This window comes from Mesoplodon bidens (assembly GCF_964165515.1).
Source record: "Mesoplodon bidens genome assembly, chromosome: 4".
Taxonomy (NCBI): domain Eukaryota; kingdom Metazoa; phylum Chordata; class Mammalia; order Artiodactyla; family Ziphiidae; genus Mesoplodon; species Mesoplodon bidens.
This window is the reverse complement of record NC_138160.1, coordinates 44,024,829-44,038,647: the sequence shown is the minus strand read 5'-3', so window position 1 is coordinate 44,038,647 and position 13,819 is coordinate 44,024,829. Positions and strand designations below refer to the sequence as shown.

Sequence of the window (13,819 nt, the reverse complement as noted above, 5' to 3'; positions counted from 1 at the left end):
TAAAAATAAGATAAACAACCTAATAGAAAAACAGGCAAAAATGTGAGTAGGCAATTGACAGAAGAGGAAACATTTTTGGTGAATAAATTTAGGAAAAGATGCCCAACCACATTACTGATCAGGGAAATGCAAATTAAGACTATGTTGAAATATAGACTATATCTATTAAATTACCCCAAATTAAGAAATCTCAAAATATTAAGTGTTGCTGTAAATGTGGAGTCTTATCTACCACTGGCGGGGGTGGAGTAAAATGGTATAACCGCTTAGCAATCCAATCTGGGATTTTCCAGTGAAGTTGGATTTTTGCATACCCCATGATGCAGCAGTTCCACAGCTAGCGATTCCACACAGGACACATGTACATGAATGTTCACAGCAGCATTATTTGTAATAGCAAGAATGGAAATAACCCAGATGGTCATTGTCAGAAGAATGAGTAAAATGATACATTTATATGATACACCTGCAATGATTGCAGCAACATGAATGGGTGTAAGAAATGAGTGAAAAAAATCAAGGGCAGAAGACTACATATATGGCATAATGTTTTTAAAAGATAAAATACAAGAAGCCTAGGGCTTCCCTGGTGGCGCAGTGGTTGAGAGTCCACCTGCTGATGCAGGGGACACGGGTTCGTGCCCTGGTCCGGGAAAATCCCACATGCCATGGAGCGGCTGGGCCCATGAGCCATGGTCACTGAGCTTGCGCGTCCGGAGCCTGTGCTCCGCAACGGGAGAGGCCACAGCAGTGAGAGGCCTGCGTACAAAAAAAAAAAAAAAAAAAGAAGGCGGCTAAACAATATATATTTTCAGAGATATATACACATGTGGTCATGAGTTTTTGAAAAAAACAAAGCAAGAAAAAGATAAACACAAAATTCAGGATAGTGGTTACTTCTCCTGAGGCAGGGAACAAGAAAGGGATTGAACACACAGGTAGATTCAATGATACCACAATGCTCTAGGTATTAAGTTGAGTAGTGGATTCCCAGTTGTCTATTATTATGCTTCATAACTTACTTATATGTTATATATAAATGTATGTATCAAATGTTACATAATAAAAAACTTTAGTAAGGTAATAAATAGCTTTGACAATAAGTACAAAAAGGATTATATCATATTGTGAAATTTTTTTGGGGGGGAGACACATGTACTAGGGAACCAGACACTTACATTTTTAATTGTTTTAGTTTTCCAATGCTTTTTGAGTATAATAAACACTTTTTTGCTTCAGTCCAGGTGGGGAGAAAGGACATAAGCACATACAAACACAAATGCTCTAAAGGGTTTTATTCTTATTACTGTGCAGAAACTTTATAAAATAAAAAGAAGTAAGCGCTGTTGGAACAGAGAGATGGAGACGTACCAATAACACTATGTTAAAGAACAGTGCCGGTAGAGGAGTGGGGACAGTAGTGAGACTACACAAGTATTAAGAAGAAATTAAAAGGGAGGTTGTAGATTACAGTCTCCTTTTCAAAATGCTTAGTAATAAAAGAAGAGAGGAAATTAGTTTCTCTCTTCTTCAGAGATTCTTCAGGACTATTCTTCCCAAGCCCACTCTATTTTGCTTTTGTATTTGATGGCTGTATTACAGAGACAAAAATACAGACCCCAGCATAAACTTTGCTAGGCATTTAAGAAAATCTCTAAGGTTTCATGTCCTATCCAGGGACACACTAGTACCTACCCCCAAGGGGGTGTTAATGGTGTCACTATATAATCAGTGTTTCATTATTTTCACCATCATTTCAAGGTTATTTAACTCATTCTCAATTCTAGTGATCACACTAGAACCCAATCTTGATAATAAACCAAAACAAATAAACAACACTCTCCAAAAACTAACAAACCCCCCCACCTCAAAACAAAATGACATTTCTTAATCATTCTCTCAACTGAAGACTTACTGCTTATAATCTGCACATAGCACAGATCCCATTTAAAATCACAGGGCATTACAATGCATTTTAATGGACTTTGCTTTGTTTATCTTTTTTTTTTTTTTTTTTTGCCATGCTCATCGACTTGTGGGATCTTAGTTCCTCAACCAGGGATCAAACCCAGACCCTTGGCAGTAAAAGCACGGCGTCCTAATATTACTCAGCCATAAAAAGGAACGAAATTGAGTCATTTATTGAGATGTGGACAGATCTAGAGACTGTCATACAGAGTGAAGTAAGTCAGAAAAACAAATATCGTATATTAACGCATGTATGTGGAACCTAGAAAAATAGTACAGATGAGCCGGTTTGCAGGGCAGAAGTTGAGACACAGATGTGGAGAACAAACGTATGGACACCAAGGGGGGAAAGCGGCGGGGGGGTGGGGATGGTGGTGTGCTGAATTGGGCGATTGGGATTGACATGTATACACTGATGTGTGTAAAATTGATGACTGATGAGAACCTGCAGTACAAACAAACAAAAAAAACAACTAATACTAAACTTTCTTTGGGTTATTTGTATGGAAATATGTTAATATAAATGTTTCAGACATTACATGAAATTTCTAAAAATCTTAAAAATAAATAAATAAAATAGCCCCTCTTGCAGGAGCCCAGAATAAATAAAATTGCATGGGATTGGATTATTTAAAAAAAAAAAAAAAAAAAGCATGGAGTCCTAACCACTGGACTGCCAGGGAATTAATTCTCTGTTGATCTATTTTTAAAGCTATTATTTGTAACTCCTCCAAAGGGAAAACATGTCTTAATATATTAACTGTCTACTAGCTTCTCACCTAAGAAAATGGCTGTTGGTGTGGGAGACACAGGAAAGAACAATGTGACTCTCACCTTCCTGTGAAGTCTCCAGAGCTCCCAGGTGAACACCCTGTCCCCTTGAGTGCCTCCTATACACCAACACACTTCTATCACGATATTCACCTAACACATGCCAAATACTTACATACCACAAGTAAGTTCAATTCACTGTGGCCTTGCAATTTGGGGTCCCTATAACTCTGGAAGTAAGGGAAGTCAGAGAATAAACAATGACACATCTTTCTCAGGTATAAAGTGTTTAAAGCTTTCAGAAGATATTCAAACAAAAGGTGAAATCCAATGTTCATATTCCTTTTAAAGAAAAACATGCTTCTTCAAATACATTTTTTTGCTTGTTGGGGGATCACTTGGGGCAAGATCTTCAGATTCCCTGAGGGTGATAGTATCTCTCCACTCATTTTATGACTGTTTTGCAGGCAAAGTCAGAAGCACTAGGTAACAGTTTTCAATTTGTCTCACATCTTATGAATGAGGAGGAGAGATACCAATGGTTAACATCTGTAGAGGGTTTAAGCTTTTAGAAAACACTTTCATGTGTATTTTTTCTGCGCTTTATCACTTCTTGATTAAAACACAGAGCAGGGATTATCAACATCCCAATTTTACAGGTTAGGAAACTGAGATTACTAAATTTTGCTAGGGTCCTCCTGGAATCAGGGGTGAGAGGAATAAAGAAAACTCATTCTGACACTTGTTAAAGTGGTGAGGAAGACTTTATTCCAAACGATTGCAATAGGGGGTCATAACTTGCAACAGGAGAAAGCAATTGTGCTCAACTCCGACTACAGCAAAGGCATCTGGGGGTTTATTACAGCCACAGACAAGCAGAATGAGCGGGTTAGTGGGTGGAAAATTAAGAGAAGACATTAAGGGTAGGGGGATTCCTGCTTAAATTCAGGCCAAGGACATATATCAAAGGACTTACATATAAAGGAATTTGATCACATATGAAAAGCAACCAGATACCAAGGGTAGAGGGATGACTTAGCAGAATTCACGCTAATACGGGGTTCTGCCCTGCCAGATTCGAAGGCCTCAATGGAGGCCCAGGCGAGTGGAGGGCTCGGAGGAGCCTGGCTAAAGTTTGTACAGGGAGAGAGTCTTTTTCACTGACTACCCCGTTCCTCCTTATTACCCAATCCCCATGAGGAGAGCTGGCAGGCAGCCAGGGTCGAGGCTCCAGCTCTCCCCTCGAGTCAGCAATGACCGGCGGCCAGGGATGCGGAGGCCAGGTTAGACGACCACCGGCAGAAAATGGATCTGAGCAACAACCCTCGCACCGCACGGGAGATGACCCCACGCTCCACCGTCCGCCGCGCGGCCCACTTGAGGGGCGGGCTGCGCAGGTCGGGCGGGGCGGGGCCGGAGGCGCCGATTGGCTGGCGCGCCCCGGCCTGGTGTCTCCCCGGCCCCGCCCCGTCACCCCTCACTGGCCGCCCCGCCTCTGCCGCGCTCCCCCAGCCCGCGAGGCCGCGCGCAGGCGGGTCCCGCGCTGCCCCGCGGGAGGGGCCGAGCCCGTGTTCCTCCTCCCTACCGGTCCCCATCCTTAAAGCACGAGTCCGGACGCCCCGCCTGTTGTAGACGGCGCCTGCATCTGGACAGCGAGCAGCCGGGGTGGGCCAGGGCCGACCGAGGAGGGCCTGAGGCAACGGACCCGCCGCGGCTGGCACACGAGCCTCTCGGCCCCGACTGAGTGGTTGCGGGAGCTGCGAGGGAAGGGGTCGCGGGCGCCATTGCTGCCCGTCAGAACGCCGCAGGGTCCCCGTCAGCCCCCGGCTGCTCTCCCCCGGCTGGGAGGAGCCGTCGCCAGTCCCCGGCCCGGTCTCGTGAATCGGGTGCCTCGTCTGCCGCCCGCGCCGAGACCATGTTTGACAAGACGCGGCTGCCGTACGTGGCCCTCGATGTGCTCTGCGTGTTACTGGGTACGTACGCGCCGCCGGCCGGAGGGGCGTGTGCGCGCGAGCCCGGGGTGTGGGTGCACCGGTGGGTTGCGGGTGTGTGTTCGCTGGGAGGGGACTGGGCGAGAGTCGCGGACGGGCGTGGGGTGGGTGTGTGTGTGTGCCTGACGCGCGAGCCGTGCCGGGCGAGACGGTGGGGGCGGCTTCCGCAGCCCGGGGACCCCGCTTCGCAGCCCGCACCCCGGCTCCCGCGTGGCCGCTGCTGTTTGTCGCCCGGCGGTGCGCTGAGCCCACCCTGCTTGGACGCTGTTCACGCCTCTGCGCTCCATCCCTTGCTCTCCTGTCCTCTGTTTCCCTTCCACTCCCAGCCCGGAGGGTGGGCTCTTCCCCTCTCAGCTGTAGAGAAGCCTGGTCACTGGCTCATCAGGTTCAGTAGCGAAACGGGAGGTTTGATGCATTGGGGGTTCTCAGTAACTGGCGCCAGTGCCAGGTTTATCTTATTTGTGGGAAGCCGTTTACATTTCTGTCTATGAAAGACTAGAACTCTCCTAATTAGAAGGTGTTACCAGCTTGTAAATTGTCAGGCTGTTAAGTGGGTGTGATGATGCCAGGTTTCTGCCTTTAGGTTTGAAGAACCTTGCTTTTTGGGGGCTGGAGTGGGGATGGTGTGCCCCAGACCTGCTGTGTCCTTCTCTGCACAGACCTTGCCATTGTGTAGCTTTCCATCTCCTGTGAGAGCCCAGAAGGAGCACTAGACATTTCTTTGGCTGCAGCAAATTTGGCGTTGTCTTTCTGACAGAAGAGTTCAGTTGTGAGTCTTCTGGTTGCCAGTTGCTCTTTTATTTTGACGAGAAAGAATTGAAGTCATTTGGCTAAGGGATAGGCGTTGGGAGGAGAGATTTTCACCTTTTCAGTATGTATTGTGTAAGGCACTATCTTTGAACTATTTATATGTTATGGAAAAAACGACAACAAGAAGACCTCGATGTTTGGGTAGTCCTACTCATGGTTGGGTATCGAAGTAATGGTATTGGCAAGTTCTCAGCGTTGGTTGGAGAGCTGTGACTTTAGCATCTTAGATGCAGGTCTGCATAATAGCTTTTCAGTGATAGGAAATTTTCCCCGGTTTTAATCCAGTATTCCATTCTCTTGCCTCAAACCTGACCATTTAGGTGCTTGCAGTCTTGCCGAATTTTTTACAAATTCTGTTACCTGTTTTTTGAGGAAAAATCTCTTTTTTATTTATGAAACATCTTTATTGTTTACGAAGACACTTACTGTATAGCTCCACAGTGAATTTTAGGAATTCAGTTTAGGAAAGGGAAACACGATTTTGGAACACTCTTTTTATAGAAGCACAAGTGATCCTTTCAGATGTCCGGACATATTCATAATTACATTAAATATATTCAAATTTATTTTCAGTGAAAAGCGTACCTTGGTAAAGATGTTATATTTAAAAATGTATTTTAACTTGCACTGAATGTTAGTGGAGGTTTGTTAAACTTCATTTATATTATAGTGAAGGGAGAGGAAAATGTTTAGTCATAAGTGACTTTGATAATTCTAATATATTGGATATTATTCTGTCATTGCCACATATTGTGTATTGTCAGAATTATATATAAACTTCCCCTTTTCCTGCCTTGTGGGAGTTGGTAATTTATGAAACAAACGTCATGTTTTCTCTTTGGGCCAAACACTGAACCAGGATAGGTGAAACATAATACTGCTCTGAGGTAGCTCAGTGTTATTAAACAGAAAGCCATATGGTAAATCTGTGTTTTGTTTTGTTTTAATTCATGTATAATGGAGGAAACTATATGCAGTACAGCTTTATAAATTGTAGGTTCTTGCAGTCTGTATTTTCAATATGATGGAAACATCACATAATTGTCCTATAGAGGTAAGAGTAATTTTATTGCTACATGGACCTGACAGTTGCGGAATTTATGACGGCTCTCAAAAAAGATAAAATTGTGTTTATGACTTTAAGTATCTTCGATGGTTTTGGAAGAAACTTGTTTTGGGGACTTACGCATTTAGTATCAGATACTTACACCGATCTATTTGAAACACATTTTATCTGTTCTTGTGTTACTAGAGTTTTAAAGTAATTCAGTGTCTTGTCAAGATAAAGCCCAGAATTCCCTATTCCTAAATAGAAAGTGAAGCGTTATTTTAATTTGGTATATACGATGACATTAGATTTAACAGTATCAACTCTCCATTACAAGCAGCAATGAAGGAGAACAGTGATGCTAGAGATACGAAGCATTTTCATGCTGAGTTTTGGGAGATAATATATTTTTATAGCAAACTCACCTTTCTAGTGGAGTCTAAGGGTCCACTTTAAACCAAACTTTAAATTTGGTTTTCATTTACCTTACTGACAGCAGGAGATTGGCGGCCTAAAATCGTGATAGCTCAAAGAGGGTTATCAACCTGGCATTAACTTTTTTCTTTTTCTTTGGAGAACTACAGGCGAGATTTGACTATAGCAACAAAAAGATGATTAAGCACTTCATAAGTACAGGGTTATGTGAAAGTGATTCATAATTATAATGTGAATATGTTCCAGGTTCTGTTAATGATCACCCAACATCATATAGTGTATCCATTTGATAAGCTAATGTTATGTGATTGTGGGGGTGTGTGTGCGTTGTGCATGTGTGCACATGTGTATACGCATTCTACCCCAAATCAGTGTTATCACCGCTGTGAAACATGAGTTCCTCCATATAATATACCCAGATTATTAGTTCCTTTAGTGGATCTGGTCAATTCTTGGAAGAAGAGTGAGAATTTTGAGAGCTGATGTATATTTGATTCCTTTCTGTGGTGGAGCATGGTCTTGCCATCTTTCTCTGGCTCTTTTGATAATGAGTTCTATGATTGTAGAAAAGGCCATAAATGCCATCTGAGCACACAAGAAAAGCTACTCTACAGAGAATGGTAGTGGGCTGGTATGGAAGCTGTGTTTTTGCTCAATGGTTTAAACCATGTCCTGAATAAAACTTATTAGTGTTTAATTGCTGAGGGTCATTCTAGATTTTATGCACCCTGGCATTAGGCTGCCAGTTAATGGACACTGAGTCCACTAATTGATTCAGTGCACATTGATTGAAGGCTAACTCTGTTCCAAGTTCATGTTAAGTGCTAGGGATACAAAGATGAATAAGACAATCTGTGCCCTAAAGGAGTTCAGGGTCTAATGAGGGAGAAACAAGAGTCACAACACATTATGATAAGTGTAATAATGAAGGTATGGAATATATGGCCTTTGAGTACAAAGAAGAGAGTTGCTCTAGATGAGATGCATTATAGATAAAAGGGTTGTCTGTTTATTCTTAGAGATGCAGAAATGACAAAAATTACCTAGGACTACTCTTAGAATCTTTTTTTTTTCTTCCTCAACTTGATGTAGGGCAGTGGGGACCCAAATAAGTACCTGTGTTTATGACTTTTTTGCAGGTTCTCATGACGCCTAGAAGATTTGGGTGGAACTGGCAAAACCTTTTTATGTGCCTGTGTTTTTCTGGGTGGCGGTCATTTGGAATATCCTTCTGTATTGTATATTCTCCTTTTGCCCCTTCAGATCTTTTCTCCACCCTGCTCTTGCTTTTTGGTTTCTGGTTGGCTTTGACCAATGGGACAAGAGCAGGAGGCCTGGAAGAGCCAGTTTACTCCTGCTGGATTTGTGTTGCCAGAGCTGTTCTGTGTTTTGTGAGTAGGTCACAGCTTCTATTCAGTGGCCTTCTGTGCCAGCCAGCTACAGTTACAGATCTTTCTGGGTTCTGGTAACCCTTTACTTGCCCCTTTAGGCCTAGAGATGATAATGACTTCCTCATGTTGCTGGTGTGGGAGTATTCCACCATCCCCTGCTGCTTTCCCTAAACCCTGCCTGTACTTTTGAAGATTATTCCTTCATTAAATTCTCTCTTGAAAACCTTATTTGGATGTGTTGTTTTTTGTCCAGGGCCCTACTGATAATACTCATGTTATGTCCAAACAGATGAGGTAACTTCCCTTTCTGCACTTGACACCAGTTACAGTTTCCCATAATAGCAGGTGATACAGCAACTCATGGGCCCCACCATTGGCTTTCTTGGAATGGAGGGGGTCATGGTTACCTCAGCATGCTGCAAACGTGGTATCACCATTATGCCAGATCAGAGTCAATAAATTTAGGGGAAAATGTGGCAGCAAAAAACATTGGCATCCATAGGTGGTTGTGGAATCCCTGTTACTTATTCTTCTCCAGTAATTATGCTGACATCATCCTGCCCCTTAAGTAGTACCCCTCACGAGTGCTCCCTTTCCTGACCCTGAATCTGGGCCCCTTTCTCAAGTAAAAATCAAATACTTAATGAAAGAGTCTCACTTGCTAAATAGTCTGCAGCCTTCCCTTTTCTCCTAACATTTATTTGTTCATTCACTCATTATTGGGTGAATTCACTCATGTATTTGTTTCTTATCTAGTAGGTGCTGGGCATTCAGTTAGATACCAAAGAGGTAAATAAATAAATAGGACATAGTGCCTGTCCTACTTGCCATTTAAACTTCTGTTAACTTCTATTCAGCAGACTTCTTTTGCTTCTGATGAAAGTTTACTGTGCTTGTTTCTCTGTTTTATGTAACTGTTCTCTTTCCTCTCAGCCAGAGAGAGAGAGAAGGAATCTCAAAAGATGAACAGAAATTTGTCAAACTGGCCTATTCTTGGGTCACACTGGCCTCCTGTTGCAAGGCTTTTTCTACCTTTAATTGGCTAGTTTGGAACAAAAGCAGAGGCCTGGAAGAAATTGATAGTATTTGGCTCTAGTTGGTTTTATACAGTTGACATTAAACTTAAATTTACCTTGCTTGGAATAGAGTATGGAAATATTCTGAGGCCATTCCCCTCTATAGCTTTTATGAAAAGTAATTTTTTCCTTTATATTCTTTTTGAATTACATCCTTTTGGAAACTCTTGGACATGCTATGAATCTTTATTAATTTCTTTCTTGTTTAGTCATTTTTGGCGGAGTTCTACCAAAGTTTCCTATGTGTTACTTAGCTTGTGGAATTATTCTAATTCTTTTTGATAAGAAATTAAAGTTTAAATTGTTTACCCTGCTAAAAAAGAAGTTGGTAGTAAGTCATTAAACATCCACATTTTAAGTGAACCAGTTAACGTGTAGCTTCAGTTTTATGGAAAGGAATTTGGAATGTTAATTGTTTCCTCCTAATTTAGGTGGCTTAATTCAGCATATGAGATGGAAATATACAGTCTATGTAATAAGCTAGTTAGGGATTATATGGAAACTGTCTTGCCTCTTTTCTTATTTTCTTTCTGAAAAAGCGTTCATTCAGGTATTATGAGCTGTGGTTACAAGTAACTTTCTTCTTTCTTTTTGGCCCTCTTCTTTTTCTACTTAACCTTATTTTTCATTTTCACTTTTTCCACTCCAGCCTGCTTTCCTTCTTCCCTTCAACCTTCTTGCTGTCTAGGTTTAAAGCCCAGATGGCTCAGAATTGTTTTTTACTTAATTGAAACTAGTCTAACATTGGGAATGACTTTTTCTTTAAAACATTAGATAGACAGCACAGTCTAGTGATGGACTCTGGATCCAGACTGCCTAGGTTCACATTCCAGCTCCTCCATTTACTAGCTGTGTGACCTTGGGCAAGTTTCCTCTTTGTGCCTCTGTTGCCTCAGCTGTGTAATGATAAAAGTACCTACCTTGTGTGGTTGTTGTGAGGCTTAAATGAGTCAATATATAAAGGGCTTAGAGCAGTGCCTTGCACTTAATGTGCACAATGTGTTTGTCAAATAAAATTAATCACCTATAATCCTACTATAACAACATCATTATTTTAGTAAAAATAACATCAACCTCATTTTTTAATAGGGACAAAAACACAAACTTTAAACCGTTTCCCATGAGTACTCATGGCATGTCTTTGAAGCTTACAGAATAACTTGAAATAGTAGTGTTTTATCAGTCACATGTAAAAACCACATATATGATCTTCAGGTAGTGGTAATCCCAGCTATGGTAGAAATCGATCTGTATAGTCTGTGGTAGAATGTAATTAAACAAATGGAAAAACTGTTACTTTATACAGTGGTTAAGTCCTGAATTTCAGCTTAATCAAGAAAATGGAGTTAGCCACACTCTGATCACCTTCACTGTTTTTATTGCCCAGGCCTTGGAAATGATTGAGTGACCATGTAAAAAAGTAGACTTAATATTCCTAAATTTTTTGAATGACCTTAATTGTGCATCCTCATTTGTGTAAATTCTATTGTTTGAATTCCTATCTGCAGTTAAGCAGGCAGCAAAGAAAAAGCTACTGTGTAATACCTCTTCATACCCCCTCTCCCTCTTACCCCTGTTTTTCCAATCAGGTTTTATTTATTTATTTAGTTGCTTGCTTGCTTGCTTGCTTGCCACGGCATGCGGCTTATTGGATCCTAGTTCCTTGACCAGGGATCAAACCGAGGCCCCCTTCAGTGGAAGCATGGAGGCCTAACTACTGGACCTCCAGGGAATTCCCTCAGATATTTATTTTGACATGTGTTAACCTGGTACTATTTTTTATGTTGTGTTTAACACAATGTTAAGTTTTTAAAATATCTGATTTTGCAACATCCTTCATTTATTTATTTATTAGCTATCATGTGCTTAGTACAATGCTAGGAGCTGTAATTATCACTGTGAAAAAGATAGGTAAGGTCTCTATACTAATATATAAGACAATTACAGATGTTTGTGAATGCCATGGAAGAATGAAAACAACGTTAGAAGAGAGTGAGATGTGGGAGGTGGCAATCTCAAGGAAGGCTTCTCTAATGAGGGCATTTTTGATTTCAGATTTAAGGATGAAAGTGAGTTGGTCGTGGAGAGCTGGAAGAAGATGATTCCAGGCATAGGGAAGAGCAGGTGTTGAGGGCTAAAGGGGCAAAAGGGCATTAGTAACAGAAAAGAGACCCGTGTGGCTGGAATATAGTATGTATCCATGATATTCTTTTTTTTTTTTTAATTCGCGCTGTCTCGGCGCACGTACGTGTCACCGGCTCTTTTTATTTTATTTTATTTTATTATTTTTTAAATTTATGGCTGTGTTGGGTCTTCGTTTCTATGCGAGGGCTTTCTCTAGTTGTGGCAAGTGGGGGCCACTCCTCATCGCGGTGCGCGGGCCTCTCACTATCGTGGCCTCTCTTGTTGCGGCCTCTCTTGTTGTGGAGCACAGGCTCCAGACGCGCAGGCTCAGTAATTGTGGCTCACGGGGCCAGCTGCTCCGTGGCATGTGGGATCTTCCCGGACCAGGGCTCGAGCCCGTGGGTCCTGCATTGGCAGGCGGACTCTCAACCACTGCGCCACCAGGGAAGCCCCGATATTCTTAATAGTGAATTTTGTAACTTATTTCTAAATGTCAGAGTGGATAATAATAATAACTGACATTTACTTAGTGCTCACTAGGCCCTGTGTGGCTGTGAGGTCTCTCAAAAACGTGCTCAGGGACGATAGCTTGTTCATCTTCATTCTGTAGATGATGGAACTAAGGCCTAGAGCAGTTGGGAAACTCCCAGTGTAACTCAGGTAAGAAGTGGTATGGTTGAGAATTGGGAAATGCATTTTTAAGGGTTATAACTTTTGAATTCAGATTGACTGGTCCAGGTTTGAGAAATGAAGAGGGTGAGGAATGAAGGACTGAGGGAATTAATTGGCTGTAAAAGCAGTGGTTATTTTCGGTGGCCTAAATGTTTTATGACTATCTTTATTCTATATGATGTTGCTGCAGAGTCGGTTTCTGCTTATCATGTTTTGAGCGTGTGTCTGCTGTCTAAAGGAGGCACTTTAATTTTTCATAAGTCAAACGCGTAATAACTACTAAGAGTTTGCTAGGAGGGTATATCATACTGGAAGATGTAACTGATTTGCCCTGTTCAGTAACATACCCACAGACTTTTTCTTCAAATACGTTGTTGTCATAGGCATTTCTACCCAGTAAAGGAAGACCTTTGTCCTTCATTGCATTACACATGAGTCAGGTGTATAGAGTTCAGAGTCACCTTTCGTAACTCACTCCAGCAGATATAGTTAGAGCCTCATGGTTTAGTTCTCAGTTGTCACTGCTTGGAAATGTTTCCTGAGTCTTTTTTCAGGGTGGAGTGCCCAGGAAAATGACATATAGGAAATGTGTAGCGGATGAGCTCTTGAGTTAATTGGCAGCTTGTTAAGCCAGGTTCTGCCTTGCCTTTTGGTTCATTTACGTCAGCAGGAAGAGAGATGGGTTGGCTGCTTAGGTGCTTGAGGTAAATGAGAAGAAGAGAAGAAAAACGTTCTTTATTGAATGAATAAATGAGCCTTTGGTAAGTGTCTTACATAAACTCATGAATCATCACAGAACTGTATGGTTATTAGCCTATGGTATTAGCCTCATTGTATGCCCTAGCACTGGTAATACAAAATGGGTGAAAAAATAAAACAAAACCCATGGATCTCAAATAGCTTCTTGCTTTCTCTGGAAGTCGGACTCATAACAAACAATGACAATACTGTATGGTTAAGTTGAGTGCCTGATATGTCACAACACTTAGGTTACTAAAAATGAGTGAGATAGGGCTTCCCTGGTGGCGCAGTGGTTGAGAGTCCGCCTGCCGATGCAGGGGACACGGGTTCGTGCCCCGGGCCGGGAAGATCCCTCATGCCGCGGAGCGGCTGGGCCCGTGAGCCATGGCCGCTGAGCCTGCGCGTCCGGAGCCTGTGCTCCACAACGGGAGAGGCCACAACAGTGAGAGGCCCGCGTACCGCAAAAAAGAAACAAACAAAAACAAACAAACAAACAAAATGAGTGAGATAGGGTCTCCATCCCCAAGAGGTACACAGAGCACTGTAAGGGGAGAGAAGTTGGAATTTGAATGAAGTCTGTCTGTATTTCAAAATAGTTTCTCCTGAGACCACTGCTTTTACTTTCCAGCAGAGGTACTGTAAACCTTTGGGAACATCACTTTTGGCTAGTGCTAAATTCTGGAAATAATTCCTGTAGATAGTTCAGAATCCATCTATATTACTGGGTGGAAACACTGTAATACCGGTGCTTAGAAAGTGTGTGGCACATGGTAGGCATTCAGATATTTGTTG

General features: G+C 42.1%; 1 protein-coding gene across 2 annotated transcripts in view; it reads left to right on the top strand.

Annotated features, from left to right (window-relative positions):
* The first annotated feature begins 4,250 nt into the window (after window positions 1-4,250).
* The window catches only part of PLPP1 (phospholipid phosphatase 1), a 116,839-nt gene continuing 107,270 nt past the window's right edge, over window positions 4,251-13,819 (top strand). For both annotated transcript variants that reach the window (XM_081231527.1, XM_081231526.1), the window contains exon 1: window positions 4,251-4,712. In XM_081231527.1, the coding sequence (XP_081087653.1) occupies window positions 4,655-4,712 (58 nt within the window). In that variant the 5' untranslated portion in view covers window positions 4,251-4,654. The remainder of the gene's footprint in view (window positions 4,713-13,819) is intronic.